The sequence below is a fragment of the Littorina saxatilis genome, linkage group LG15 (genome assembly GCF_037325665.1).
Source record: "Littorina saxatilis isolate snail1 linkage group LG15, US_GU_Lsax_2.0, whole genome shotgun sequence".
Taxonomy (NCBI): domain Eukaryota; kingdom Metazoa; phylum Mollusca; class Gastropoda; order Littorinimorpha; family Littorinidae; genus Littorina; species Littorina saxatilis.
Genome location: NC_090259.1, coordinates 27,860,869 through 27,887,513, shown reverse-complemented (window position 1 = coordinate 27,887,513; position 26,645 = coordinate 27,860,869). Strand labels below are relative to the sequence as shown.

General features: G+C 40.9%; 1 protein-coding gene across 1 annotated transcript; it reads right to left on the bottom strand.

Annotated features, from left to right (window-relative positions):
- Nucleotides 1–4,894: 4,894 nt before the first annotated feature.
- LOC138948983 (protein Dr1-like) lies at nt 4,895–12,968 on the bottom strand. Its single transcript, XM_070320671.1, has 4 exons — nt 12,858–12,968; nt 10,304–10,545; nt 8,475–8,638; nt 4,895–6,181 (listed from the first exon to the last, which is right to left on the bottom strand). The coding sequence occupies exons 2-4, from the start codon at nt 10,533–10,535 to the stop codon at nt 5,864–5,866; spliced, it is 714 nt and encodes a 237-aa protein (XP_070176772.1). The 5' UTR covers nt 10,536–10,545; nt 12,858–12,968; the 3' UTR covers nt 4,895–5,863.
- Between the last annotated feature and the right edge of the window lie 13,677 nt (nt 12,969–26,645).

Here is a 26,645-nt window from a genome sequence, read left to right as displayed (position 1 = left end):
AGATCAATACCAAAATCCAGTCATCGCCGAAACTACCTTTAGATAGTCTCGGCTAACCATACCAGAAGACCAAGGCGGGGCACGCTTGTCTCGGCGAAGCATGCGACTGTAGTACTTACTGAACCTATTTCTTTCATTCTGAGCATATTTTTAGAGTAAACATGACATACATGTATCTATATATTTGTTTAATTCAGGAGAAGATGAACACAATGCAATAATTTTCTAATCAGTTACTGGAAATTCCATTTGAATAACAACTTTAATGAGCAAACCACCAATTTTTAAGCTTCCGAGCAGAAATGCAATCCAATAGTCCGGACTACCTCGAAGATTGCTTGACCAAAATTTCATTCATTTTGGTAAAAACATAAGGGCATGACAGTGCCGCCTCAACTTTCACTAAAAGCCGGATATGACGTCATCAAAGATGTTTATCGAAAAAATGAAAAAAATTGTCTGGGGAGGTCATACCTAGGAACTCTCATGTGAAGTTTCATGAAGATCGGTCCAGTAGTCTTCTTGGAATCATTCTACACACACACACCACCACCCTCGTCTCGATTCCCAGTCTATACCATATATTCCCAGTCTACGTTAAAACATTTAGTCAAAACTTGACTAGATGTAACAAGTCGCGTAAGGCGAAATTACTACATTTAGTCAAGCTGTGGAACTCACAGAATGAAACTGAACGTAGTCCGCCGCAAGTGCAAAAGGCAGTGAAAGTGACGAGCCTGTTTGGCGCGGTAGCGGTTGCGCTGTGCTTCATAGCACGCTTTTCTGTACCTGGTTTAAACAGAACTTTATTCAATTTTAATCATGACAAGAACAATGCATGGATGATTACATACTCAAGCATATAATGCTTATTTTAAGCAATCATAATAATTACAAAACAAGGGTTAGCATGATGGCGGAATAAATACATTAACTCATTTCAGGAAACGAAGAAACAAAACAAAAAGAAACAAAACAGATACACAGACAAGCAGAAAATGGGAAGGGGTTGGTGATACAGGAGGTGGGGAAAGGGCACGAGAGAACAGGAATAGGAGTTAAGCCCGCCACCGACCACAGCCGAACCAGCTCGTCGAACGCTCTGTACCTCTCTTCGTTTTAACTTTCTGAGCGTGTTTTTAATCCAAACATATCATATCTATATGTTTTTGGAATCAGGAACCAACAAGGAATAAGATGAAATTGTTTTTAAATCGATTTCAGAAAATTAATTTTAATCATAATATTCATATTTTTATTTTTCAGAGCTTGTTTTTAATCCAAATATAACATATGTATATGTTTTTGTTTAATAAAACATAATTTTAATTACAAGTTTCCGATTTTTAATGACCAAACTCATTCATTGGTTTTAAAGCCACCAAACTGAAATGCAATACCGAAGTCCGGCCTTCGTCGAAGATTGCTTGCCCAAAACTGATTTCAATCAATTTGATTGAAAAATGAGGGTGTGACAGTGCCGCCTCAACTTTTACAAAAAGCCGGATATGACGTCATCAAAGGTATTTATCGAACAAATGAAAAAAACGTCCGGGGATATCATACCCAGGAACTCTCATGTCAAATTTCATAAAGATCGGCCCAGTAGTTTAGTCTGAATCGCTCTACACACACACAGACAGACAGACACACACACACACACACACACACACATACATACACCACGACCCTCGTCTCGATTCCCCCCTCTTTGTTAAAACATTTAGTCAAAACTTGACTAGATCAGTAGATGTAAAAAGGAAGAAACAGTTATTGATGTCTCAGTAATTTCAATACCGCCAGCATTATCATACGTTATAAATTTGTATTTTTGACCAAAATACATCATTTTACACAGATCGAGCCAGTCAGTGTTCCTCCGAGACCGCGCCATCTTTTTTTATGGTCATGGCCAGATACCTCTGAGAAGTGTGTGTGTGTGTGTGTGTGTGTGTGTGCACAGAAAATGACACTGCATGTATGTGTAATGTGTATAAAATAAAAACATAATAAGGAAGCAGTCATGTAAGTGGAACAGTCATAACGGAACAAAGAGAGACAGACACTTTATGGAGACATTTATTCACCATCCAGTGAATAAACACAACAATCAAAACAATGACAGAAAACAATAATACACCCAATCAAGCACACCAACAATTTGGCAAAAAAAACAAACAAACAAAAATTTCCATTGACAAGGCCCAAAATATTAAACGTTATTTGTACTTTTGAAAAAAATATGACATTTTACACAGATGGAGACAGACAGTGTTCCTCCGGGACCGCGCCAGCAGTCAAGGTGAACAATAACTGTCAAGAGCTGTGTTCAATGTCATATTTTGGTAAAAACAATACAAATAACATTTATGTTTCGATCAGTAATAGTTAGAATTCCCGGTTTTATGTTTTACGACTGAACGCACACAAACATGCATCCAACTTGAAATGGAGGTTCCACTGTATCCACAACCCACACTATATGTCCAACTCTTTTCAAAACAACAAGAACTTACAAGGGGAGAGAAATTCAAGTTTTACGCCCTCACGGCAAAATGTGACTGGCAGTTATACTCTGGTGAACGGCATTTTATGGCGACATTTATTCACCATCCAGTGAATAAAACACGTGGTCTTGAAATGGAGGTTCCACTGTATCCACAACCCACACTATATGTCCAACTCTTTTCAAAACAACAAGAACTTACAAGGGGAGAAAAATTCAAGTTTTACACCCTCACGGCAAAATGTGACTGGCAGTTATACTCTGGTGAACGGCATTTTATGGCGACATTTATTCACCATCCAGTGAATAAAACACGACAATCAAAAAAATGACAGAAAACAATAATACACCCACGCACGCACACACACACAATTTGGCCAACAAAATGACAGAAAACAATAATACACCCACGCACACACACACACACAATTTGGCCCAAAAAATAAAAGGTCTGTTTCCATTGACAAGGGCTAAACATATTAGACGTTATTTGTAAGGAGCTCCGCTCACATATGTAACTTCAGCAGGACCGACGACGCACTGCAGATTATCCCAGCCCGCTACACGTTGCATGAAAGGAAAACAGGCCAAGTACTCGTCATAATCCCTATCGCGGCATAAATAATAGGCAGTGCGTCGTCTGTGCCGCTGAAACTGCGCAGGTATATTCTGCCCATAACAACAAGAACTTAAAAGGAAAATGTGACTGGCCTATATACTCTGGTGAACGGCTGCCCTTTTTGAACAGATAAATTATTACCCCTACTTAATTCATTGTTAGTTCCACTTTTCACTCAAACGTGGCAAGTGCTCAGAACATCTCAAGGGAGGCTATCTCACTTTTGAACCTTTTACATCTATGTGTGTTTGAATGTTACATGTACTATTATCTCCCCTTTCAATATACCTGGGCGGGGCTGAAAAATGTAACGAATCCTGAACCGGACCAAAAAATCAAAATCAAAACAGAAAGAGAGAGAAAAACAAAGAGGCCCATAATCGAATCCGGATTTCCGGCATATACCGAAAGAATCCCACCCATGAATATAGCGCAACTCTGCGTCCAGAAGGCACAAGCCGACAGCAGGGTAGCGTGAGCCTTGTTGTTGCTCGCTTTCCACTGGCAGAAAGGCACCCGAATTTCTTAACAACGGGATACCGCAATAAATGAACATGAAAAAGACAAGAGGCCTTCAAGGCTCCCGTAAGAAATAGACAAACAGTAACACAAACTCATTCACTCCGTCACACATACACACACACAGTAAGCATAGGGGACACGGTGCAAGAGTGGGAGACACTAGATCTAGATCTGTCTGTCTGTAGCCTACTTACGGGGACACGCCTGCCGAGATCGACACTGCGCTAGCGGCTTTCGACAGCGCTTCCTCGCGCACACACTGGAAACACGCTGTGCAGATCAACCTGTAGGAAATCTCCTTTGGTATCTTCTTTATTTATTTTTCTGGAGCTACGAAACCGAACAATGAGAAATCGTCTTCCCCAAATCGGCGAACTGCAGCTCGGTGAGAACTGTATCTATACCACAATCCTTCACGCGATCTGACCTAACCTTGACCCCTGACCTGGTCTACATACCACACACGACACAAACCAGTCACCTGATTTGTGACTCCCTTTTTAGGCCATGTTTTCTCAGATTTTCTGTACACAACTTCTACAAACTTACCTCCATTCTACGACTTAAAAAGACCTGAATTTTCTCAGATTTTCTGTACACAACTTCTACAAATTTACCTCCATTCTACGACTTAAAAAGACCTGAATTTTCTCAGATTTTCTGTACACAACTTCTACAAATTTACCTCCATTCTACGACTTAAAAAGACCTGAATTTTCTCAGATTTTCTGTACACAACTTCTACAAATTTACCTCCATTCTACGACTTAAAAAGACCTGAATTTTCTCAGATTTTCTGTACACAACTTCTACAAATTTACCTCCATTCTACGACTTAAAAAGACCTGAATTTTCTCAGATTTTCTGTACACAACTTCTACAAATTTACCTCCATTCTACGACTTAAAAAGACCTGAATTTTCTCAGATTTTTGGGGTCTTAAAAAAGGGAGGTTTCACTGTACAATCAATACTTTTTAAATCAATATTCACAATTTATCAAATCTCTATGAATTTCAAGAAAACTGAGGAGGGGGTATTTAATACACCAGTAACATTTTTCAAATTTAGGAATAAAGAACTCCTAAGTTTTACTTTTTTATGTGGACACAATAATGCTAAGTTATGCTTTATAATCCATCTCTATCTGTCTCTTCCCTCCTCAAATAAGACTTTTTTGCACAATTTACCATAAGGTCACACACACACACACACAGACACACACAGACACAAGAAAAAGCAGAGGAGTCAAATTACTTTACAATCAACAAAATCTTTGTCACATTTACCCTACCAACCATATTCTTTCGCTCAGCATATATACTGAACTCCAAAAGAAACGCAAGATTAAGAAATTTAATCTCATTCTTTGGCATTTCATTTTGACGAGATATAATCGAACGAATTTCACGAAAATTGGTACAAAGCATCTTGGGGCAATGTTCTTTGATTGTCACTAACAAAAAAACGTTACCGAAAGAAAGTTCTCATCGCCAGGCTCAGTAACGCGTGTGTCCCCCATTGGCGTTGACAAGGGCCTGACATCTGTCTCTCATGGAGCGCACCAGGCGGTTGACGGTGTTCCTGGAGGTTTCTGTAGCCGGGAGGAACGGTTGGCGCAGGTGCTGACGGTAGATGACCCGGTCCTGGCGAGCAGTAGTCACACGAGGTCGTCCGCTTCTAGCGCCATCCCGGGTGCTGCCGCTGGCTTGGAATCGGGTTCACAGACGACAGATGGTCGAGGTTGCCACGCCCATGACATTTGCAATGGCAGTTGGGCGATTTCCAGCTTGCAATCGCCCGATTGCTCTCTCCCGGTCAATGGCGCTCAGTCTTGGCATGCTTCTACTGTACAAATGGCTGATTTCAGACAGTGGACGGAGACAGGTTTTTGTTCCTTGTGTGAGCTGAGTACTGTTAACGAAAAAAATCAGGTCTGGCAGCTTTTGTGTGGGCTGCGCGAGCGAAAAACAGTCTCAATCTTCAGCACGCTGCAGAGAGCGCACTCTGGGCGCTGCACACGTGATTTTCACAGGCTACGTGCAGGACACTATGCTAACTCATGCTCGTGCAGAATTTTCACCTGAAACCCACCTTTAGTGCATGAATTTTAACAAAACCTTAAATAACTCTTAACTTGCGTTTCTTTTGGAGTTCAGCATATACTTTCATACCTACCCCTCTCACACACAAAAACAAGCCTTGCACAACAATGTCTTATGAATAATCATCATCCTCGTCAGTGTTGGCTTTGGGGAAGGGTGGAAGTGTAATGTTCCCAACAGACGGCACCCAAGCAGATGATGTCGGAACAACCACTCCATCTTTTTCCTCTGTTGACGATGTCTGTTCTGCACCCGTTGAGCTTGCTGGGACGGAATCACTAGCAGCTCCGGAAGCAGTGGGCACTGTCTGCTGTAGCTGCTGTTGCTGCGCTGCGAGTTGCTGTTGTGCTGCAAGCTGCTGCTGCTGCTGTAAGACCTGCTGCATCTGCATCCACTGCTGTTGTTCTAGCTGTGCCTGCTCCTGTCGCGCCTGCAAACAAGATGAATTTTAAAAATAAGACCAGAAGAAAGAAAGTTTCGGCCAGCTGTTTCGTCAGAGGTTTCTCACAAACATTTTTAGGATAAGGATAGCTCTTTTTTTTCTTTTTTTTTCTTCACTGAAGATTTTGAAGTCATGGGCAAAGCTATGATTTTTTTTCTCCAATTAAAACGCCATCACTGGCATCAGAACAAGGTCAATAATCCTTCACCGTGCTTCCTGGGTCATGGACGACCCAGAGCCTTGCAAAAGTGTCTGTATCTCTAAAACTATTGGGAGTTTTAGATTGATACTTCATGCAATCATCAAACACCATAGGACCCTCCCATCAACTTCTTTCTGAAAGATCATCTTGGCGTGGGTTGTGTACGACCCACCCTTTTTGTGTTGATTCCTTCTTTTCAAGTATGGGTCGTACACAATCCACCTCACTCGGACTGTGTAGTCCAGTGATCCAGTGAAGGGTAAATATTACAAGAAGAGCAAACGCTCGATCGAGTCACTTTCGCAGTTCTGAATATTATATGAGGCATCAGATGGACAGGAAGAAATTGCTATTCACAACACAATGAGTCACGTTCACATAAAATTTGAGCCCGGTCACTTTTATAGTTTCCGAGAAAAGCCCAACGTTAAGTTGTGTGTTGCCGAACAGAAAAGGCTAGTTATCTCCCTTGTTTTTCTGATAACGTTCGTAAAAGGCTACAGATGTAAATACTTTGATGTACAGAATAATCCTACAAAGTTTCAATCACATCCGATGAACTTTGTCAAAGATATAAAATGTCTAATTTTTCCTTTGACGCTGACCTGTGACCTTGAAAAAGGTCAAAGGTCAACGAAACCATCGTTAAAGTGTAGAGGTCATTGGAGGTCACGACTAAACAAAATATGAGCCCGATCGCTTTGATAGTTTCCGAGAAAAGTCCAACGTTAAGGTGGTGTCTACGGACGGCCGGCCGGATGGCCGGCCGGACGGCCGGCCGGACAGACTAACACTGACCGATTACATAGAGTCACTTTTTCTCAAGTGACTCAAAAACCAATTAAACATACAGAAGTTATTCTATTATTTCCAAATCAGAAAGTAGAGTTTCGCACGATGGGAAAAGTTGCTCTCCACTACAAACCTACCAGTTCAAACCTGTTTACGGGCAGTCCTGTATGAAAATTTTTACTCCGAGTACACCTGTCATACAAAAAAAGAACTCCCCAGGGAATGAAAAAGTTACTCCCTCCACGAAATTTTTACTGCCCAAATTTTTACTCAGTAAAAATTTCGTGGAGTACTTTCCTCTTGTTCGACGTACGAAAAAAGTACTCCCTGTACGAAAGTTTTACTCCACGATTACACCGGCACCAACATTGTGTGTGTATATTGTTTTATTACTTTTGTTTTAAACAGGACACACACACAAAAAAGAAACAAACAAACTAAAAAGCAACCAAAAACTTCAGCACTCTTACTTTGATTGGCACACAAACTGCATTATTTCCTGACAGTTATTTTTCTTGACAGATTCCACAAAACAGTTTGCCTATATAGATGGTCTCTTTGCTGTCTAATTCTAACTAACTAGTACTGAGCCATGAATAGTTAACCTTTTATGAAAAGATCGTTTGTGTGAATTTCCTGCTGTACCGACACTATCTACAAGTGACGAAACTTTACTTTCCGTGATTGTGGAGGTTTCAGCGGCGACACTGTCATTGGCACTGTCATTTTCCAGAATGATACTAGCCGTGTTTTCCCATGTTCTTGGCCCTAATGTAGCGCACGATGCCATTGAAAAGTCAAACGTGTTCAGCTTTTGTTGTTCTTTGGCAGGCTTTAGTTTTCTTCGGTGGCATAATTCAGTGCCGTGCACTTCATCTTTAACCAAAAGTAAATTAAAGCAGACGCGAGCCTTAGTCAGTTGGAGTTATCTCCCGTACTCCTAACTTTAGTGTGCTGTAGACAGGTGTACGCAAACAGCTCATACCGCAAACCGTTCGGAAAACGCAAGATCTGCACTGCACAACTTCAGTACACGTGTACGCGAGAGCGCTCAGTCGCTTTTTGAAGATTTCTATCATAACGCGCTGTCCGAAGGAATGGAGTTCTTATCGGACAATGACAGCGCTCAATTGAAAACGATAGGACATCTGACCGCCATGCGGCGATGTGAATCGGACATTTGAGGATTTTAATCGGTCTATGTCCGATGCCTAACGTCATCCCTGCACACACACACACACTAAAAGCTTCCCCCTTTGCTCGTGCTTGCCCGCAACAATAGCTCACCCTCTCAAACAGTTCCTGTTGTTGCCGCAGCAACTCTTCCTCCGGAATGCCCAGATTTTCCAGCCTTGTGCTCCCTCGTCTCTTCTTGGCGGCAACGGCTTTTGCTTCCTGGAACACTGCCTTGGCCTCCTCCTTGTAGTCTCCGAATCCCAGGGTGCCCAATGCTGATGAGAGAAGACAAGTTTGCAAGGATGAAATGACTACAGTGGTACCGTAGAATCCCATTTTAAGACCTTCAAAAATCTTAGAAAAAAGGAGGGAGTCTTAAACTGGGGGTAATTCTACAGAGATTAAGAACAGAAAGTCTGAGAAAACAAGGTCTTAAAAAGGAGGGAGTCTTAAACTGGGGGTAATTCTACAGAGATTAAGAACAGAAAGTCTGAGAAAACAAGGTCTTAAAAAGGAGGGAGTCTTAAAAGGGAGGGTTCCACTGTTCACCTCTTCTATGACCCCCCAAATATAAGACCTCCCCCTTTTTAAGACCCTGATTTTTAAGAATTTCTGTTCATAAAATCTGTAATATTAAATTTACTCCCAGTCCCATTTTAAGACTCGTTCCTTTTTACGACCTGATTTGTTCAGAGTTTTGAAGGTCTTACTTAAAAGGGGGGTTCCATTGTACTACATTCTTATCCAAAAACTAAAAAATACAAGGGGTGCGGAAATCAAAAACATCAGGCCTAAAAAAAATTTACGGTAACCCGACCTACCCTATTTTTAGGGGCCGACCCTATAACTTGTTTATTACATTTGTCAACAACAACAAAAATCAAAACAAGAAAACGAGTGCAGAAAACGCAATAAAGCGAAAGCATAACATGTGCCCCACATAATTTTTAAGTTTGAAACAGTTATCTTCCATAGTTCAGGGTCAAGGTCACTTCAAAATATGTATACAATCCAACTTTGAAGAGCTCCTGTGACCTTGACCTTGAAGCAAGGTAAACCAAACTGGTATCAAAAGATGGGGCTTACTTTGCCCTATATATCATATATAGGTGAGGTATTCAATCTCAAAAACTTCAGAGAAAATGGGGAAAATGTGAAAAAATACCTGTTTTTTAGACAACATTTATGGCCCCTGCGACCTTGACCTTGAAGCAAGGTCAAGATGCTATGTATGTTTTTTGGGGCCTTGTCATCATACACCATCTTGCCAAATTTGGTACTGATAGACTGAATAGTGTCCAAGAAATATCCAACGTTAAAGTTTTCCGGCCGGCCAGCCGGCCGGCCGCCGGCCGGATGGACGGCCGGACGGACGGACGACTCGGGTGAGTACATAGACTCACTTTTGCTTCGCATGTGAGTCAAAAAACCTGGTAAACTTGTGACTTTTTAAATGCTAGAAGACTTGTTTGGTGGGCAAGCTGGAGATTCTGGTTTTCAGCTCCCCTGACTTCTCACAAAACAAGGCATGTGATTCTGACACTCTGGTAAACCAAAGACAGACTAGTTCTGTGTGCAGCATAAAAAAAAGTGTCTTTTTATTTTAAAGCCCACTTGTGGTGGTACCATTGTTTGGTGGCACTTGATTAGACTTAGAGGTGAAGTTTCCAGACAAGCTTAAAACTAATGAATGCACGACTTAAGGGTTTAACCATCTAATGTTGAAATACACAAAGGGAAGTAAGCGCTTTATATGCATACAACATGTGTAATAGAGTAAGTGAGAGTTGTGCGGTACCAGTCTCCTGGCACCTGTTAGAGAAAAACAAGCATTGAATTGAACAAGCCACTATTATCCTCATCTTTGTTTTAGGGTATAAGTTTAACCACTCAGTCAATTTAGTGACTTACAGAAATAGCCAAAATGAACTCAAAACTACCTTCAAGGATGTGATCAGGAGAGATAGTCTTTTTCTGCTGCTTGACACATATCTCATTAGCCTCTGAGGAAACCAGGTGAATGAATTCTGTACAGCAGTTGAGGATGAGCTCTCGAGCGTCATTGGCCACTCGGATTCGAGGAATGAGCTCCTTGATCATTTTGTTGAGCGCCGCTCTGGGCACGCTCAGTTCGTCGTCTTGGCCTCCGTCTGCCAGTCCTGCTTTGTCCATTGTGCTGGGTCTGCTCAAACAAGTTTCAATGTGGATGTCAGATTGTTGCCATGGGATGTAACTGTACGGTTTTTATTTGTATTAAAAATGCAGTATTGGGAAAAAATTAAGAGTAAGAGGACTAAAATTGTCGAAAAATGTTACTGTACTGAGGTCTATAATATTTTTGATGAAAATTTAATTTGAAAGTACAGCTCCCTTATCCCCTCTCTATCAAGGCTCAAAGTCATATGGACAAACAGACATAAACACACACACACACACACACACACACACACACACACACACACACACACACGCACACACTACCAGTACAACACACACAAACACACATCCATACACACACACATGAATCTGTACTGTTATCACTACATTTTGTTCATTCACACAAGGGCAGAGACAGAATATACACACACAGTCGAGTTCTGTTGATTTGAGAATGTCTGCTACTTCACCTGTCAAAGATCCACACACAAAACGACGTCGACAGTCGTAAGACTTACGAGAAACTTTTCATCACAGAAATGTATAATTAAGGGTAGTCTTGAACTTTAAAAAAGCGTGTTAAATTCATAGCTCATAATTCAGAGGCATTTAAGTCTCCAAATTTGTAGAACCTGCACTTGTAATCATAACAAGTCATTTCAGATCCCTTTGAAGTTACGGAATGAACTCCGATGAACTGTACAGTGTACGAATGCATTTCGTTTACATGGGTCAAAGATGGAATTATCCGTATGATCGAACAAGGGAGACAACTCTTTCGTGTAAATGATGTCCCATGGTTAACAACGTACGCCATTTTCGGTGCATTTTTGTCGATTGAACAACCAAATTAATTAATTATGCTTAAGTTTGGAGCTCAATCCGTGACAAGTGGGGTGCCCCAGGGCAGTGTGCTAGGCCCGGTTTTGTTTGTTATATATATACATTAACGATCTCCCTGAAGTTGTGAGCAGTCTGTGCAGCATGTATGCTGATGATACGAAAGTGTACCGACAAATCAGAACTTGTGAAGATAGCAAAGAACTCCAGAGGGATTTGGACAGTTTGGTCGACTGGGCAGACAAGTGGCAGATGCACTTTAATGCAGATAAGTGTAAGACATTACAGTTGGGTACAAAAAATCAGAAACTTGTGTATAATATGAGAAAACCTGCCAGCGTGGACAGAGTTGATCTGGAAAGCTCAAGTGCAGAAAAGGACCTTGGGGTCAATGTAGACAGTGAATTGAAATTCTCAAAGCACGTGGAAACACAAGTCAACAAAGCAAATAGAATCCTGGGTCTCATTAGACGGTCTTATGAGCATTTGGACGCAGAAACGCTAAGACTTCTCTTTGTTGCACTTGTACGGCCTCATCTGGAATTTGCAAATGTGGTGTGGAGTCCCCGACTCGAGAAAGATAAAAATCTGATTGAAAGTGTGTTAAGAAGAGCCACGAAGTGTATCCCAGGGTTGAAGACCTTGAGTTACGAAGAGCGTTTGAGAGTCTTGAAAGTTCCAAGCATGTGCTATAGGCGTATCCGGGGAGACATGATTGAAGCATACGATTGCAAGAACCCACTGGAGCTGAATAGCCTGTGTAATACCCGTGGACATCAGTTCAAGCTCAGGAAGAAACAATGCAGAACAGCTCTCCGACAATCTTTCTTCACGAACAGAATCATAGACACACGGAACTCCTTGGACAAGAATGTGGTAGAAGTGCCGACAATGAACAGTTTCAAAAATCGCTTGGACAATGCACTGAAAGACTATATCAGTATATGTATAGCCCAAATGTCAGTATGCCTCTCACTACAAATTCACACCAGCCAAGAAAAAGTTGATAGAATAGGCCACGGTCAAAAGATCGTGTAGGTTACCTAGCCCAAAGTTAGGCTAGGATAGCAACTGATCAAAAGATCAGACAAAGGCTCAACAGCCTAAGTACCAGTCTGTCAACATATAGACTATAATATCATATCATACAGTATATCAATTAATTTCACGACAAATGTTCTTTGGCTTGCTTACATGGACTTGTATCAAAAATAAGTAAAGAATGTCACTGGATTCTGAGCTATGAATTTAACACGCTAAAGCTCAAGATTACCTAATTAAGTATACAAAACGAACATTATACCAAGTCTACTCTTTCAGGTCTTTGTACAAGCTCAACCTTGACCAAATCCGGAACTGCAGAGTGTTGTCTGCAGCACCGTGATACTGACAAGCAACATATTCAAAAGCAGGAGTCTCAGTGGACCGACACTGCATTCCATTTATTCGGTCTACCAGATAACTCATTTTGCTCAAATCAAAGTAAAAAATACAAACCAGTTGGGGAAGAAACTGATACTAGAGATGTCAAGTTACTATCGAGTCCTCACAGGGAAAATTTAGCTCCATATGGAACTAAAGTTGACATTTCTTTTGACGGAGTCAACCGTTTGAGGACAAATGAAAAATTGAAATTATGGAGAAAATGCAACAGATTACCACATCTCTTTACATCTGAAAGTACGGGACGGTGATAAAAGTGACACAAGTGACAATATAACAGTTCAAGCGAGGGAACAAAACTTTAGAGTGGTGTAAGTTTTAAATTGTTTAACTTGTCCAAACCGGGTTCATAGAGGACTTTGACTTTTTACCCAAAGTTGAGTAAATTTTTCGAACACATCCAAACACACCAAATAATGTGTTCAATATACGATGGTTTCGCTGTTAGTATTGCCGTCAGTATAGCGCCATGGAACGGTCTTCACTTTCAAAGTATTGACCAGGGAGAGACTGTTGCTATACGAATATGAACTGCAGAATACAGAAAACGACTCTTGAACATGAACCTCAGTCAAGTCTGTCTATCGTCACGATAACCAGCACAATCAATACATGACGCATGACGACAATAATAATCATTTCTATTATCATCACAGCACAGTCACACTGTGCTGCACTTTTTTTATTCGGCGACTGCTGCTGGCGGTACCACAACTACATGTATTACTACATGATAGAGAACAGGGATTTGCCTTAGCGGATTATGACATTATTCAGTTATTTAATTCTGGAGAAAAACTTAAATGCTGGAGAAAAATCGTTTATTCCGCAGCATTTCTGCATAATGTCATCTTTTGCCGAAGCATCGGTTTTTTTCTGCAGCAAAACATTTTACTGCAGTAAAATTGAAATCAAGAATGCTGCAGTAAAACGGCGATGTTGATTTACTGGACAAAAAAAACCTGTTTACACTTTTTCTGCAGCATTTTGTACTTGCTCATTATAAACTTTTGGAGCACGCGAGATTCCTCTCTGTTGGGAGATGCCGGACTCAACAATTACTTAGAAAACACTGAGCGCTATGACGATAAACTATCACGAGAAGAAAAATACACACTCAAGGGAAGGTAATGAAAGTGTCAGATGTGTTGTTGTGTAAATTTGGGCAGCTGATGCGCTACTACAATATCACTGTGTGACCAGCCGGTGTAACGTATGACGGCTTACTAGTGCCAAAACCTGGGGTTACCTTGTGGGGTACAGGTGCAAGGGAAGCTGAAGAGTTTTAGCTATTTTATGAACAATTAATGGCTTATCCTTGATTTTAAACATGATCCAACTGGTGTCAGCAGCCACTCATTATTTCTTTTAAAGTTAGTATTAAAAAAAAGTATTGGACAGCCGGGGGGGGGGGGGGGGGGGGTCCGGAACCCCTGTAACCCCCCCCCCCCAATCCGCCCCTGCTACAATATGCGAAACATGTCAACTGACTGCAGCAGCCTGGTTTCTTAAAATAATTCTGAACATCCCGATAATTGAGTGGGACAGGATTAAAAAGCTTCCTAGGGCTGCACTGAGGAAGTACACGGTTTGGGGGGCCCGGGTAGCTCAGGTGGTAGAGCACTGGACTTGTGATCGAAAGGTCGCTGGTTCGAATCCGGGCCGGGACGGACACGGGTCAACTTTATGTGCAGACCCAGAGACGGTATCCATCTCCCACCCCCGTGTCACCACAGTGGCACGTAAAAGACCTCGGTCATTCTGCCATAAGTGCAGATGGCTGATACCACCTAAACACGCATACACTTGTGTATCTCATCTAAAGTCGGGTTAAAACCCGGGAACATGCCCCTAATGGCTTTGCCGTGAGGGCGTAAAACTTGAATTTCTCTCTCACACGGTTTTTCTGTCATTGACTTTCACACAGCCAGTATATGAGAGATAATGATCTTCTTGGTGACCGTTCATGCTTAAGCACGCGCAGCTGCTGGTTGCCAGCAGGGCAGCGTGTCACTGGACAATATCATTGACTTCGGAATGCGAGGACCAGGGAAAATAACCACATGTGAATCTGTCTGAGTGTGACCATCGTGACGCCCCTAATTCCAAGAATATATTATCTTGATGATACGCAAGCTCTAGGGTAGGTTAATGATTGTAGATAAGCTTTGCCATGATAATTATGCTGATGCAGTTAAAAGTGTGTCTGTGTGTGCGTGTGTGTGTGTGTGTGTGTGTGTGTGTGTGTGTGTGTGTGTGTGTCAGTCAGTGTGAGGATTGCACAAGATCTCCTTCAGGGACAACTACACCAACAACAAATACACAGTCATTTTATCTGTTTGCCTTCTTGAACATTATACATGGAGTAGATATGATGCGTTAGTTTTAACTCTGTGTGTGTGTGTGTGTGTGTGTGTGTGTGTGTGTGTGTGTGTGTGTGTGTGTGTGTGTGTGTGTGTGTGTGTGTGCATGTGACGGAGTGATTGAGTTATTGTGTTACTGTTTGCCGATTTCTTACGAGAGCCTTGAAGGCTTCGCCTCTTGTTAGTTTTGGCGCTAGTAAGCCGTCATAGTAACGGCCAGCCACTACTCAGCTCTTAGCTTCGGCCGAGATTTCTTTGTTCGCTGACCGCTCAGTTGAGTGGGCGGCAGCGTCAGTGTGTACCCGCTGATAAGATGCAGGCAGTGCCGTGTTGCGTATGGCCTTGTCTTCGGCTCACCTGTTGAGTGTCATACTGGCCTGAGATGGGGTTGGGATATCAAAGAGTGCACGCGGCTATCCCCCACCCTTCACACACACACCATCGCACACACATATTCTGACACACACAAATGCACACATACAAACACTTACACAATGTCCCACCAGAGACATAGATACATAGATAGAAGATCTGTATGTATGTCTCTGGTCCCACCCAGTGACAAACCCATCATCAAGTTAAAACACACACACACACACACACACACATATATATATATATAAATTTATATATACTGTCAAAGGAGAAATAACCATCTCTATTGCATCACCCAGAAGACATTCCGAATGAATAGATGGGAGTGAGTGACCCCTGACACGCCTTCTGGTTGATACACTGTGGAGTGAGTGGAGCAAGCTATTATATCGCGGGGGGAGACGAGTACAAACGCTACCTTACAAGAACGTTGGTTTTTCTTCAGAAAAACTGTCACAGATTATTCCGAAGAAAAAGTTAATCGCAATAATGCTGCAGAAAAACATATAAACACTATGCTGCAGAAAAACTATTTTGCTGCAGAAAAAAAACGATGCTTCGGCGGTTGATGACATGTTTTTTCTCCAGCATTTCTGTTTTTCTGCAGAATAACTGAATAAAGTCATAATCCGCTAAGGATACACTGCTGCTGGCGGTACCACAACTATTACTACATGATAGAGAACAGGGATGGCCAAATCTCAAATTGTTAACTCGCCATCCGGGTGATGACTTCAAAAAAGTTACTAGCGGCAGAGACATCCTATCTACGTCTCTGCTAGCGGCCAGCCAGAAATTTTGCTGGCCCGGTACATACCACAGTTCATGCATCTGCAGTGTTTATATGGCTTTGAAACTCGATAGTACAAATCAAGTCGCGTAAGGCGAAAATACAACATTTAGACAAGCTGTCGAACTCACAGAATGAAACTGAACGCAATGCCATTTTTCAGCAAGACCGTATACTCGTAGCATCGTCAGTCCACCGCTCGTGGCAAAGGCAGTGAAATTGACAAGAATAGCGGGGTAGTAGTTGCGCTGAGAAGGATAACACGCTTTTCTGTACCTCTCTTCGTTTTAACTTTCTGAGCGTGTTTTTAATCCAAACATATCATATCTGTATGTTTTTGGAATCAGGAACCGACAAAGAATAAGATGAAAATGTTTTTGAATTGATTTCGAAAATTTAATTTTGATCATAATTTTTATATTTTTAATTTTCAGAGCTTGTTTTTAATACAAATGTAACATATTTATATGTTTTTGGAATCAGGAAATGATGAAGAATAAGATGAACGTAAATTTGGATCGTTTTATAATTTTTTTATTTTTTTTACAATTTTCAGATTTTTAATGATAAGAATAAGAATAAGAATAAGAATACTTTATTATCTCATAGAGAAATTCAGGCGTGGTACATAACAATAATACAAACAGGACATTGTTTTTACATAAGACATATAAACACTATATAACAGGGCAGGTTATAAACACACCTCCCACATAGTCATTAATTAATTTTTAAGCCACCAAGCTGAAATGCAATACCAAAGTCCGGCCTTCGTCGAAGATTGCTTGGCCAAAATTTCAATCAATTTGATTGAAAAAATGAGGGTGTGACAGTGCAGCCTCAACTTTTACAAAAAGCCGGATATGACGTCATCAAAGACATTTGTCGAAAAAAAGAAAAAACCATCCGGGGATACCATTCCCAGGAACTCTCATGTAAAATGTCATAAAGATTGGTCCAGTAGTTTAGTCTGAATCGCTCTACACACACACACGCACAGACAGACAGACAGACAGACAGACAGACAGACAGACAGACAGACACACACACACACACACACACACACACACACACACACACACACACACACACACACACACACACACACACACCACCACCGCCCTCGTCTCGATTCCCCCCTCTACGTTAAAACATTTAGTCAAAACTTGACTAAATGTAAAAACAAGTCGCGTAAGGCAAAATTACTACATTTAGTCAAGCTGTGGAACTCACAGAATGAAACTGAACGTAGTCCGCCGCTAGTGCAAAAGGCAGTGAAAGTGACGAGCCTGTTTGGCGCGGTAGCGGTTGCGCTGTGCTTCATAGCACGCTTCTCTTCGTTTTAACTTTCTGAGCGTGTTTTTAATCCAAACATATCATATCTATATGTTTTTGGAATCAGGAACCGACAAGGAATAAGATGAAATAGTTTTTAAAACGATTTCGGAAATTTAATTTTAATCATAATTTTTATATTTTTAATTTTCAGAGCTTGTTTTTAATCCGAATATAACATATTTATATGTTTTTTGAATCAGAACATGATGAAGAATAAAATAAAAGTAATTTTGGATCGTTTTATAAAAATATAATTTTAATTACAATTTTCAGATTTTTAATGACCAAAGTCATTAATTAATTTCTAAGCCTCCATGCTGAAATGCAATACCGAAGTCCGGCCTTCGTCGAAGATTGCTTGGCCAAAATTTCAATCAATTTGATAGAAAAATGAGGGTGTGACAGTGCCGCCTCAACTTTTACAAAAAGCCGGATATGACGTCATCAAAGACATTTATCGAAAAAATAAAAAAAAGTCTGGGGATATCATACCCAGGAACTCTCATGTAAAATTTGATAAAGATCGGTCCAGTAGTTTACTCTGAATCGCTCTACACACACACGCACAGACACACACCCACACACACACACACACACACACACCACTCGTCTCGATTCCCCCTCTATGTTAAAACATTTAGTCAAAACTTGACTAAATGTAAAAAGTGTTGCATTTGACCAGATATTTCACTGGCCAGCCGGGCGAGTTGCCAGGCGGTTTCTACTAGCCCGGCGTATTTTTTACTCGCCCCTGGCGATCGGGCGGACGATTTGGCCATCCCTGGAGAAGCAAAACTATTCACGGATACTTCAAACTATGATAGTATGTCAAGTTGTGACACAACCACACATGCGCGCAATAATTGAAACAAATAAAACTGGACTCAGTACATACAGCAAGAATCAGTGGCACAGAAGATTGTGTCAGTTTACTCGAGTTTGGCACTGAATCAGTCATCCATACTGAAAGATAATTGCTGTGCACAGGTGTACAGAAGATTGCGGGACTCCTGGAGCGGTATACAGGAAATGTACAAAGTTGAGCCGGTGGTTTCAGATGCTGGAGCCATTTTAGCTACTGCGTTGTAATTTCCGATTTTAACTTGTATACATGAGACCATTACCGATTGAGCGCCTTTAGATAATGAGGTTGTTACCTCGCTTCTTGCTCTGTACGCATGCGCACAAACACCCTTATGGAAAGAAATCACCGCCAATCGACGCTTCCCTGCTAAGCACGGTCAGCCAAGCGACCGATTGCATCAGACCACTGAGACGAGTTGCCCAGAGCGGTCTGCCTCGGGTCGCCCGCAGTGCGCATGACAGAAAACCGTTTCTTGGGGCAGTGCAGGAAAGCGCTCGCGAAGCACTCAGCGAGCGGCTTTAGGATATGCTCGCCCACCGCGCGCCTCGTTTTCCAAGATGGCTGCGGTGTTTACACTGCGATGCCGTGTAGCGTGTTGCGGTCTTCTCGGCGTGTTTTTCGACGTGACCCGAGGGATCCACCGCTTTTCAAGGTTCAGGGACTACCCCAGCTAAATTTCCCATCATAACCACGTTCTCTCTGACGATTTCACTGACCGAATCACGGTCTACTAGTTTAAAGGCACAGTAAGCCTCCCGTAAATCATCACAGAGCTCCCCGAGCGTATACATACAGTACAAGCATACTTCCATTTGAACGCTCACCGAACGGGAACATCCTGGCTGCTTTCTGTCGAGCGTGAGACATTTTCAAAGAATTTATTTTCGTAGACTTGTTCCGTTAACAACAACGGCGCCTCGTTTTTGCGCTAGACCTAACTTTTAAAATCTAAATAATAAATTGACAGCTTGTTACACAAACATTCTTTAATCATAAAAGAATTCGTTTTTCATCAAGACAAGATCAGAACAATTCGAAGTTGTGAAAGTTTAAAAAAAACAAACCCGGAAGCAGGGTCACGCAAGGGTCGTAGCAGACGACGGCCGGTTTATCAGTGCAAATCGCCGTTCCTCTCAACAGTCAAAAGCCATCGCTAGAGTTCTTGTGAACCACAGCCGTTGTTTCGTGCATAAAAAAAAAAACGTGCTATTGTAGATAAGCTCACGTCGAGTCGCATTCAAATGACTAACTATGACGACTGCATTGTGAAAAGGGAAAACTGGATCACACGGGTTCACGATGGCTCAGGGGTAAGATAAACCACGCAAAAATAAATTCTTTGAAAATTGTTCGCTCTTTACGGAGGGCACCTAGGATGTTCTCAATTGGTGAGTGTTTAAATGAAATGGTGTTTGTACTGTGTGTAAAAGCCTGACCGTATCTGTGATGGTTTACGGGAGGCTTACTCTGCCTTTAAGAAGTGCAACTTTTTTCATATCTCGCAGCATTCGTGCCTTCTTTGTCGCCATCTTGAAGCGATTTGCCTCGCTATGAGCCCGTTGCATAGACCAATCCAGAGCGACTTTGCACTGACCGGGCCAACGCATGGCTGAGCAACGCATGGCTGATGCGGACACAGCCATCCGAACATCAAAAGATTACCCGGCGGCATCATGCCGCTATAGCGACTGTCGCGCCGAGAGGTAGGTCCTGCAAGTTTACGGCCGTCACGTGACTTTGGTGGGTTTCATGAACGGCATTTAGTGCTCCTTACCGCACAAACAGCGCCACCATGCGGTCAAGTGCAGCTAAAAGGGTTCCCTGAATACTATGACGGCTTACTAGCGCCAAAACTAAAACTTAGTAACAAACCCGTGAAAGTTACTAATTTTCACGAGAAAATTACAATTATGACTAATTTTCACGTGTTAATAAGTAATTTTCAAGTGTTAATGTCTAATTTTCAGTAATGGCTCGCTTCCTGACGGCTTACTAGTGCCAAAACTAAACACTATTAGTAATTTTCACGCGTTAATTACTAATTTTCATGTGCCTCGTGACTGTGGGGGCTCAATGCGCATGCGCGACTGTTACACCGGCCAGAGCGAAACATCCTTCCAAATCGAAACTTTTCTGGTCCATAGTTCTTTAATCCGATGCAAATTAACAATAAGAGCTGAGCGCATGTTTAAAATAACCGTGACATACAACTGTCTGTCCGACAACGTTTTGCACATGTCCGACCGGCCGCCAGTTTTCCTCTCTCGGTTCGAACATTTTCGGATCGATTGTCCTTCACTAATACACTACACACACAAAATGTATGAGTGTGGTAGTGGAAACAAATATGAGGTACAGCTGTCTGCCCGACAACTTGTCGAATAAGGAATTATATTGAAAGATATCTGTGAAAGTGTGAGACCCACAGCCGATCAAAAGTCCGTCTGCTACGAACAGCTTCGATTCGAAAGTTTTTGGGGTCGATTCTTTTTTTCTAAGATACCCAAAACAACGTTAAGGAACGCGCTATTGCAGAAAACTGTGACATGCATCTTCCCGTCGGATAACTTGCTCGATAAGGACTTCTATTAAAAGATATTTCAGAAATAGCCTGTGGGAGTGATGTTTGCCGGACGTTGAAACCTCTCAGTGCAGACTCTTAAAGTCCGACTGCTGTGACCTAAAACGAGGCAAAAATGAAAATTAGTAATTAAGTTCCAGGGGTGTACCTTAACTTTTTTTGCTACCGGCCAGGGGGGCCGGTAAGTCAAAAATTGAACCGGCCCCCCAAAATCCCAACCGGCCCCCAACCGGCCGGGATTTCTTCCAACCGCCCCAGTGGCTCGTCGCGTGCTAACCACATACACAAAAAAGACGTACATTCATACTTATTATGCATACATGTGGATTTGCACTACTAATAACTACCACAAACACACACAAAACTTGATGACTAAAATGCTATATTTTAATATAATGATAATTAACCTTGTTTTAATAGAGAATTTAAAATAAAAGCCGCCACAAAGAAACAAGAAATCAAAACAACATTAACACCCTGTCACACAATCACACACTAAACCTCACTGAAAGTTACCCCCTTTATGTACCCCCTACCACACAATTTACAAAGTCATTTACTATGGAACTTTACTTACCACATAAACACACACTATAACAAAAGAGTAAATCAGCAATTTTTTTTTAATTTAAATTATGTTTTTTGTTGTGTAAAACCAAGTATAACAAGTCGCGTAAGGCGAAAATACAATATTTAGTCAAGTAGCTGCCATTTTTCAGCAAGACCGTATACTCGTAGCATCGTCAGTCCACCGCTCATGGCAAAGGCAGTGAAATTGACAAGAAGAGCGGGGTAGTAGTTGCGCTAAGAAGGATAGCACGCTTTTCTGTACCTCTCTTTGTTTTAACTTTCTGAGCGTGTTTTTAATCCAAACATATCATATCTATATGTTTTTGGAATCAGGAACCGACAAGGAATAAGATGAAAGTGTTTTTAAATTGATTTGGAACATTTAATTTTGATAATAATTTTTATATATTTAATTTTCAGAGCTTGTTTTTAATCCGAATATAACATATTTATATGTTTTTGGAATCAGCAAATGATGGAGAATAAGATAAACGTAAATTTGGATCGTTTTATAAATTTTTTTTTTTTTTTTTACAATTTTCCGATTTTTAATGACCAAAGTCATTAATTAATTTTTAAGCCACCAAGCTGAAATGCAATACCGAACCCCGGGCTTCGTCGAAGATTACTTGACCAAAATTTCAACCAAATTGGTTGAAAAATGAGGGCGTGACAGTGCCGCCTCAACTTTCACGAAAAGCCGGATATGACGTCATCAAAGACATTTATCAAAAAAATGAAAAAAACGTTCGGGGATTTCATACCCAGGAACTCTCATGTCAAATTTCATAAAGATCGGTCCAGTAGTTTAGTCTGAATCGCTCTACACACACACACACAGACACACACACACACACACGCACGCACGCACGCACGCACGCACATACACCACGACCCTCGTTTCGATTCCCCCTCGATGTTAAAATATTTAGTCAAAACTTGACTAAATATAAAAAGCTGACTACAAATTTTTGCTTTCTTGTTTTGTTTCTTTTTCTTTATGTGTGTGTTAGATCAGGCAGAAGTATAAAAGTTGCATACCAGCCAAATTTACCACAGCTTAAGTCATAAATAATCAAAAGCATTATATTTCATTTCGATTTCCTAATGAAAACAAACAGATGTTCAGATTTCCTGATCCTAGAATTGTTTACAGGTGATCTTTATGCTTTTGATTCAGAAGAGTTGTAAAGTTGCATCCCTTGTCCTTTTGTTTTTACATTTAGTCAAGTTTTGACTAAATGTTTTAATATAGAGGGGGAATCGAGACGAGGGTCGTGGTGTATGTGTGTGTGTGTGTGTGTGTGTGTGTGCGTGTGTGTGTGTGTGTGTGTGTGTGTGTAGAGCGATTCAGACTAAACTACTGGACCGATCTTTATGAAATTTGACATGAGAGTTCCTGGGTATGAAATCCCCGAACGTTTTTTTCATTTTTTTGATAAATGTCTTTGATGACGTCATATCCGGCTTTTCGTGAAAGTTGAGGCGGCACGGTCACGCCCTCATTTTTCAAGCAAATTGGTTGAAATTTTGGTCAAGTACTCTTCGACGAAGCCCGGGGTTCGGTATTGCATTTCAGCTTGGTGGCTTAAAAATTAATTAATGACTTTGGTCATTAAAAATCTGAAAATTGTAAAAAAAAATAAAAATTTATAAAACGATCCAAATTTACGTTTATCTTATTCTCCATCATTTGCTGATTCCAAAAACATATAAATATGTTATATTCGGATTAAAAACAAGCTCTGAAAATTAAATATATAAAAATTATTATCAAAATTTTTTTTTCGAAATCAATTTAAAAACACTTTCATCTTATTCCTTGTCGGTTCCTGATTCCAAAAATATATAGATATGATATGTTTGGATTAAAAACACGCTCAGAAAGTTAAAACGAAGAGAGGTACAGAAAAGCGTGCTATGCAGCATAGCGTAACCACTACCCCGCTCTTCTTGTCAATTTCACGTGCACTGCCTTTGCCACGGGCGGTGGAGTGACGATGCTACGAGTATACGGTCTTGCTGCGTTGCGTTGCGTTCATTCTGTGAGTTCGACAGCTACTTGACTAAATATTGTATTTTCGCCTTACGCGACTTGTTATATTTAGTCAAGTTTTGACTAAATATTTTAACATCGAGGGGGAATCGAAACGAGGGTCGTGGTGTATGTGCGTGTGTGTGTGCGTGTGTGTGTGTGTGTCTGTGTGTGTGTGTAGAGCGATTCAGACTAAACTACTGGACCGATCTTTATGAAATTTGACATGAGAGTTCCTGGGTATGAAATCCCCATACGTTTTTTTCATTTTTTTGATAAATGTCTTTGATGACGTCATATCCGGCTTTTCGTGAAAGTTGAGGCGGCACTGTCACGCCCTCATTTTTCAACCAAATTGGTTGAAATTTTGGTCAAGTAATCTTCGACGAAGCCCGGACTTCGGTATTGCATTTCAGCTTGTTGGCTTAAAAATTAATTAATGACTTTGGTCATTAAAAATCTGAAAATTGTAAAAAAAAATAAAAATTTATAAAACGATCCAAATTTACGTTTATCTTATTCTCCATCATTTGCTAATTCCAAAAACATATAAATATGTTATATTCGGATTAAAAACAAGCTCTGAAAATTAAATATATAAAAATTATTATCAAAATTAAATTGTCCAAATCAATTTAAAAACACTTTCATCTTATTCCTTGTCGGTTCCTGATTCCAAAAACATATAGATATGATATGTTTGGATTAAAAACACGCTCAGAAAGTTAAAACAAAGAGAGGTACAGAAAAGCGTGCTATCCTTCTTAGCGCAACTACTACCCAGCTCTTCTTGTCAATTTCACTGCCTTTGCCATGAGCGGTGGACTGACGATGCTACGAGTATACGGTCTTGCTGAAAAATGGCATTGCGTTCAGTTTCATTCTGTGAGTTCGACAGCTACTTGACTAAATATTGTATTTTCGCCTTACGCGACTTGTCTTCTTTATCACATAATTTTATTGGATCGTTTTTATATTTAGTCAAGTTTTGTTATATTTAGTCAAGTTTTGACTAAATATTTTAACATCGAGGGGGAATCGAAACGAGGGTCGTGGTGTATGTGCGTGTGTGCGTGTGTGTGTGTGTCTGTGTGTGTGTCTGTGTGTGTGTGTGTGTGTGTAGAGCGATTCAGACTAAACTACTGGACCGATCTTTATGAAATTTGACATGAGAGTTCCTGGGTATGAAATCCCCGAACGTTTTTTTCATTTTTTTGATAAATGTCTTTGATGACGTCATATCCGGCTTTTCGTGAAAGTTGAGGCGGCACTGTCACGCCCTCATTTTTCAACCAAATTGGTTGAAATTTTGGTCAAGTACTCTTCGACGAAGCCCGGGGTTCGGTATTGCATTTCAGCTTGGTGGCTTAAAAATTAATTAATGACTTTGGTCATTAAAAATCTGAAAATTGTAAAAAAAATTAAAAATTTATAAAACGATCCAAATTTACGTTTATCTTATTCTCCATCATTTGCTGATTCCAAAAACATATCAATATGTTATATTTGGATTAAAAACAAGCTCTGAAAATTAAATATATAAAAATTATTATCAAATTTTTTTTTCGAAATCAATTTAAAAACACTTTCATCGTATTCCTTGTCGGTTCCTGATTCCAAAAATATATAGATATGATATGTTTGGATTAAAAACACGCTCAGAAAGTTAAAACGAAGAGAGGTACAGAAAAGCGTGCTATCCTTCTTAGCGCAACGAATACCCCGCTCTTCTTGTCAATTCCACGGGCACTGCCTTTGCCACGGGCGGTGGAGTGACGATGCTACGAGTATACGGTCTTGCTGCGTTCAGTTTCATTCTGTGAGTTCGACAGCTACTTGACTAAATATTGTATTTTCGCCTTGCGCGACTTGTTTATTTGTTACTTCCTTAGTTGAAGGGAAATAATTGACAGCAGTAGTACTGTCACTACTTGTACTAAGTTGGTCAGCAAAGCTGGTGTTAACATATTTTAGAAAACGGTCTTAATGAGTATCCCTGCAGTCAATGACCTATACATTTCCCAGAAACTGGATCAGTGGTACATAGCAGGCACATCAAAGGAAAAGCTGGTTGGCCTTGAGACCTGGTGGGTCATTGACCGGTACTTGCAATCTGAACACAGCTGCCTGTCCAGACACTGACTTTCTTACAGATGCGGACACAGCCATGCGAACATTATAAGATGTTTGGTGGCTTGTCGTCAGACCAGCATTTTGTTGTTGGTCCTCGGGGAGCATATCGCCTTTTGTCTCATATTTATCAACCGCGGCCTTCGGCCTTGGTCGATAAAGATGAAACAAAAGACGATATGGTCCCCTTGGACCAACAAAAAAAGCTGGTCTGTCAACAAGCCACCAAACATCTTATAATGTTCGGATGGCTGTGTCCGCATCTGCTCTGATGCAATCGGTCGCCTCGCTGACCGTGGGTTATCTCCATCCTGAACTCAGGTCAAAATGAGTTCGGCTCATTGGCGATAGCCGTGGAGCGATGATAATCAGAATGGGTGGAGTCATGTTAGAAAGGTATGTTCTATTATATATCACAGAGGGATTAAAGCGATAGCGTGGAGCGATGATGATCAGAATGGGGTTATCTCGGCCTAGTAGGAAGCGTCGAGTAGACTAGCCACGAGAGAGACAAAATCTGAGGTATTTTATTTAAATCTTTTTAACATACTTGTGAATGAAAATGTTTATGTTCTGTGTTCTGTGTTCATATGACATTGCGAGTAAACGATGCGTAAAAATTATAAAGTGCCATCCAGGCAGATTATTTATTTCATCTAGGTATGATGAAATATCACTTGCCTTTGGGCGAGACGGAGTTGGGTTGTGGATGGGCGTGTTGTTTGGTAAATATGATTGAATGCAAGACATTTTGTACATTCGCAAAAAGCAGAGCATGTACGATCCTGATAATAT

Coding starts and splice junctions, on each gene's coding strand:
- LOC138948983 (XM_070320671.1), bottom strand. CDS start 10,535: ATGGACAAAGCAGGACTGGCAGACGGAGGCCAAGACGACGAACTGAGC. Junction 8,639..10,303: donor TCCTGATCACATCCTTGAAG/GTAGTTTTGAGT, acceptor TTCTCTCATCAG/CATTGGGCACCCTGGGATTC. Junction 6,182..8,474: donor AACAGGAACTGTTTGAGAGG/GTGAGCTATTGT, acceptor TCTTGTTTGCAG/GCGCGACAGGAGCAGGCACA.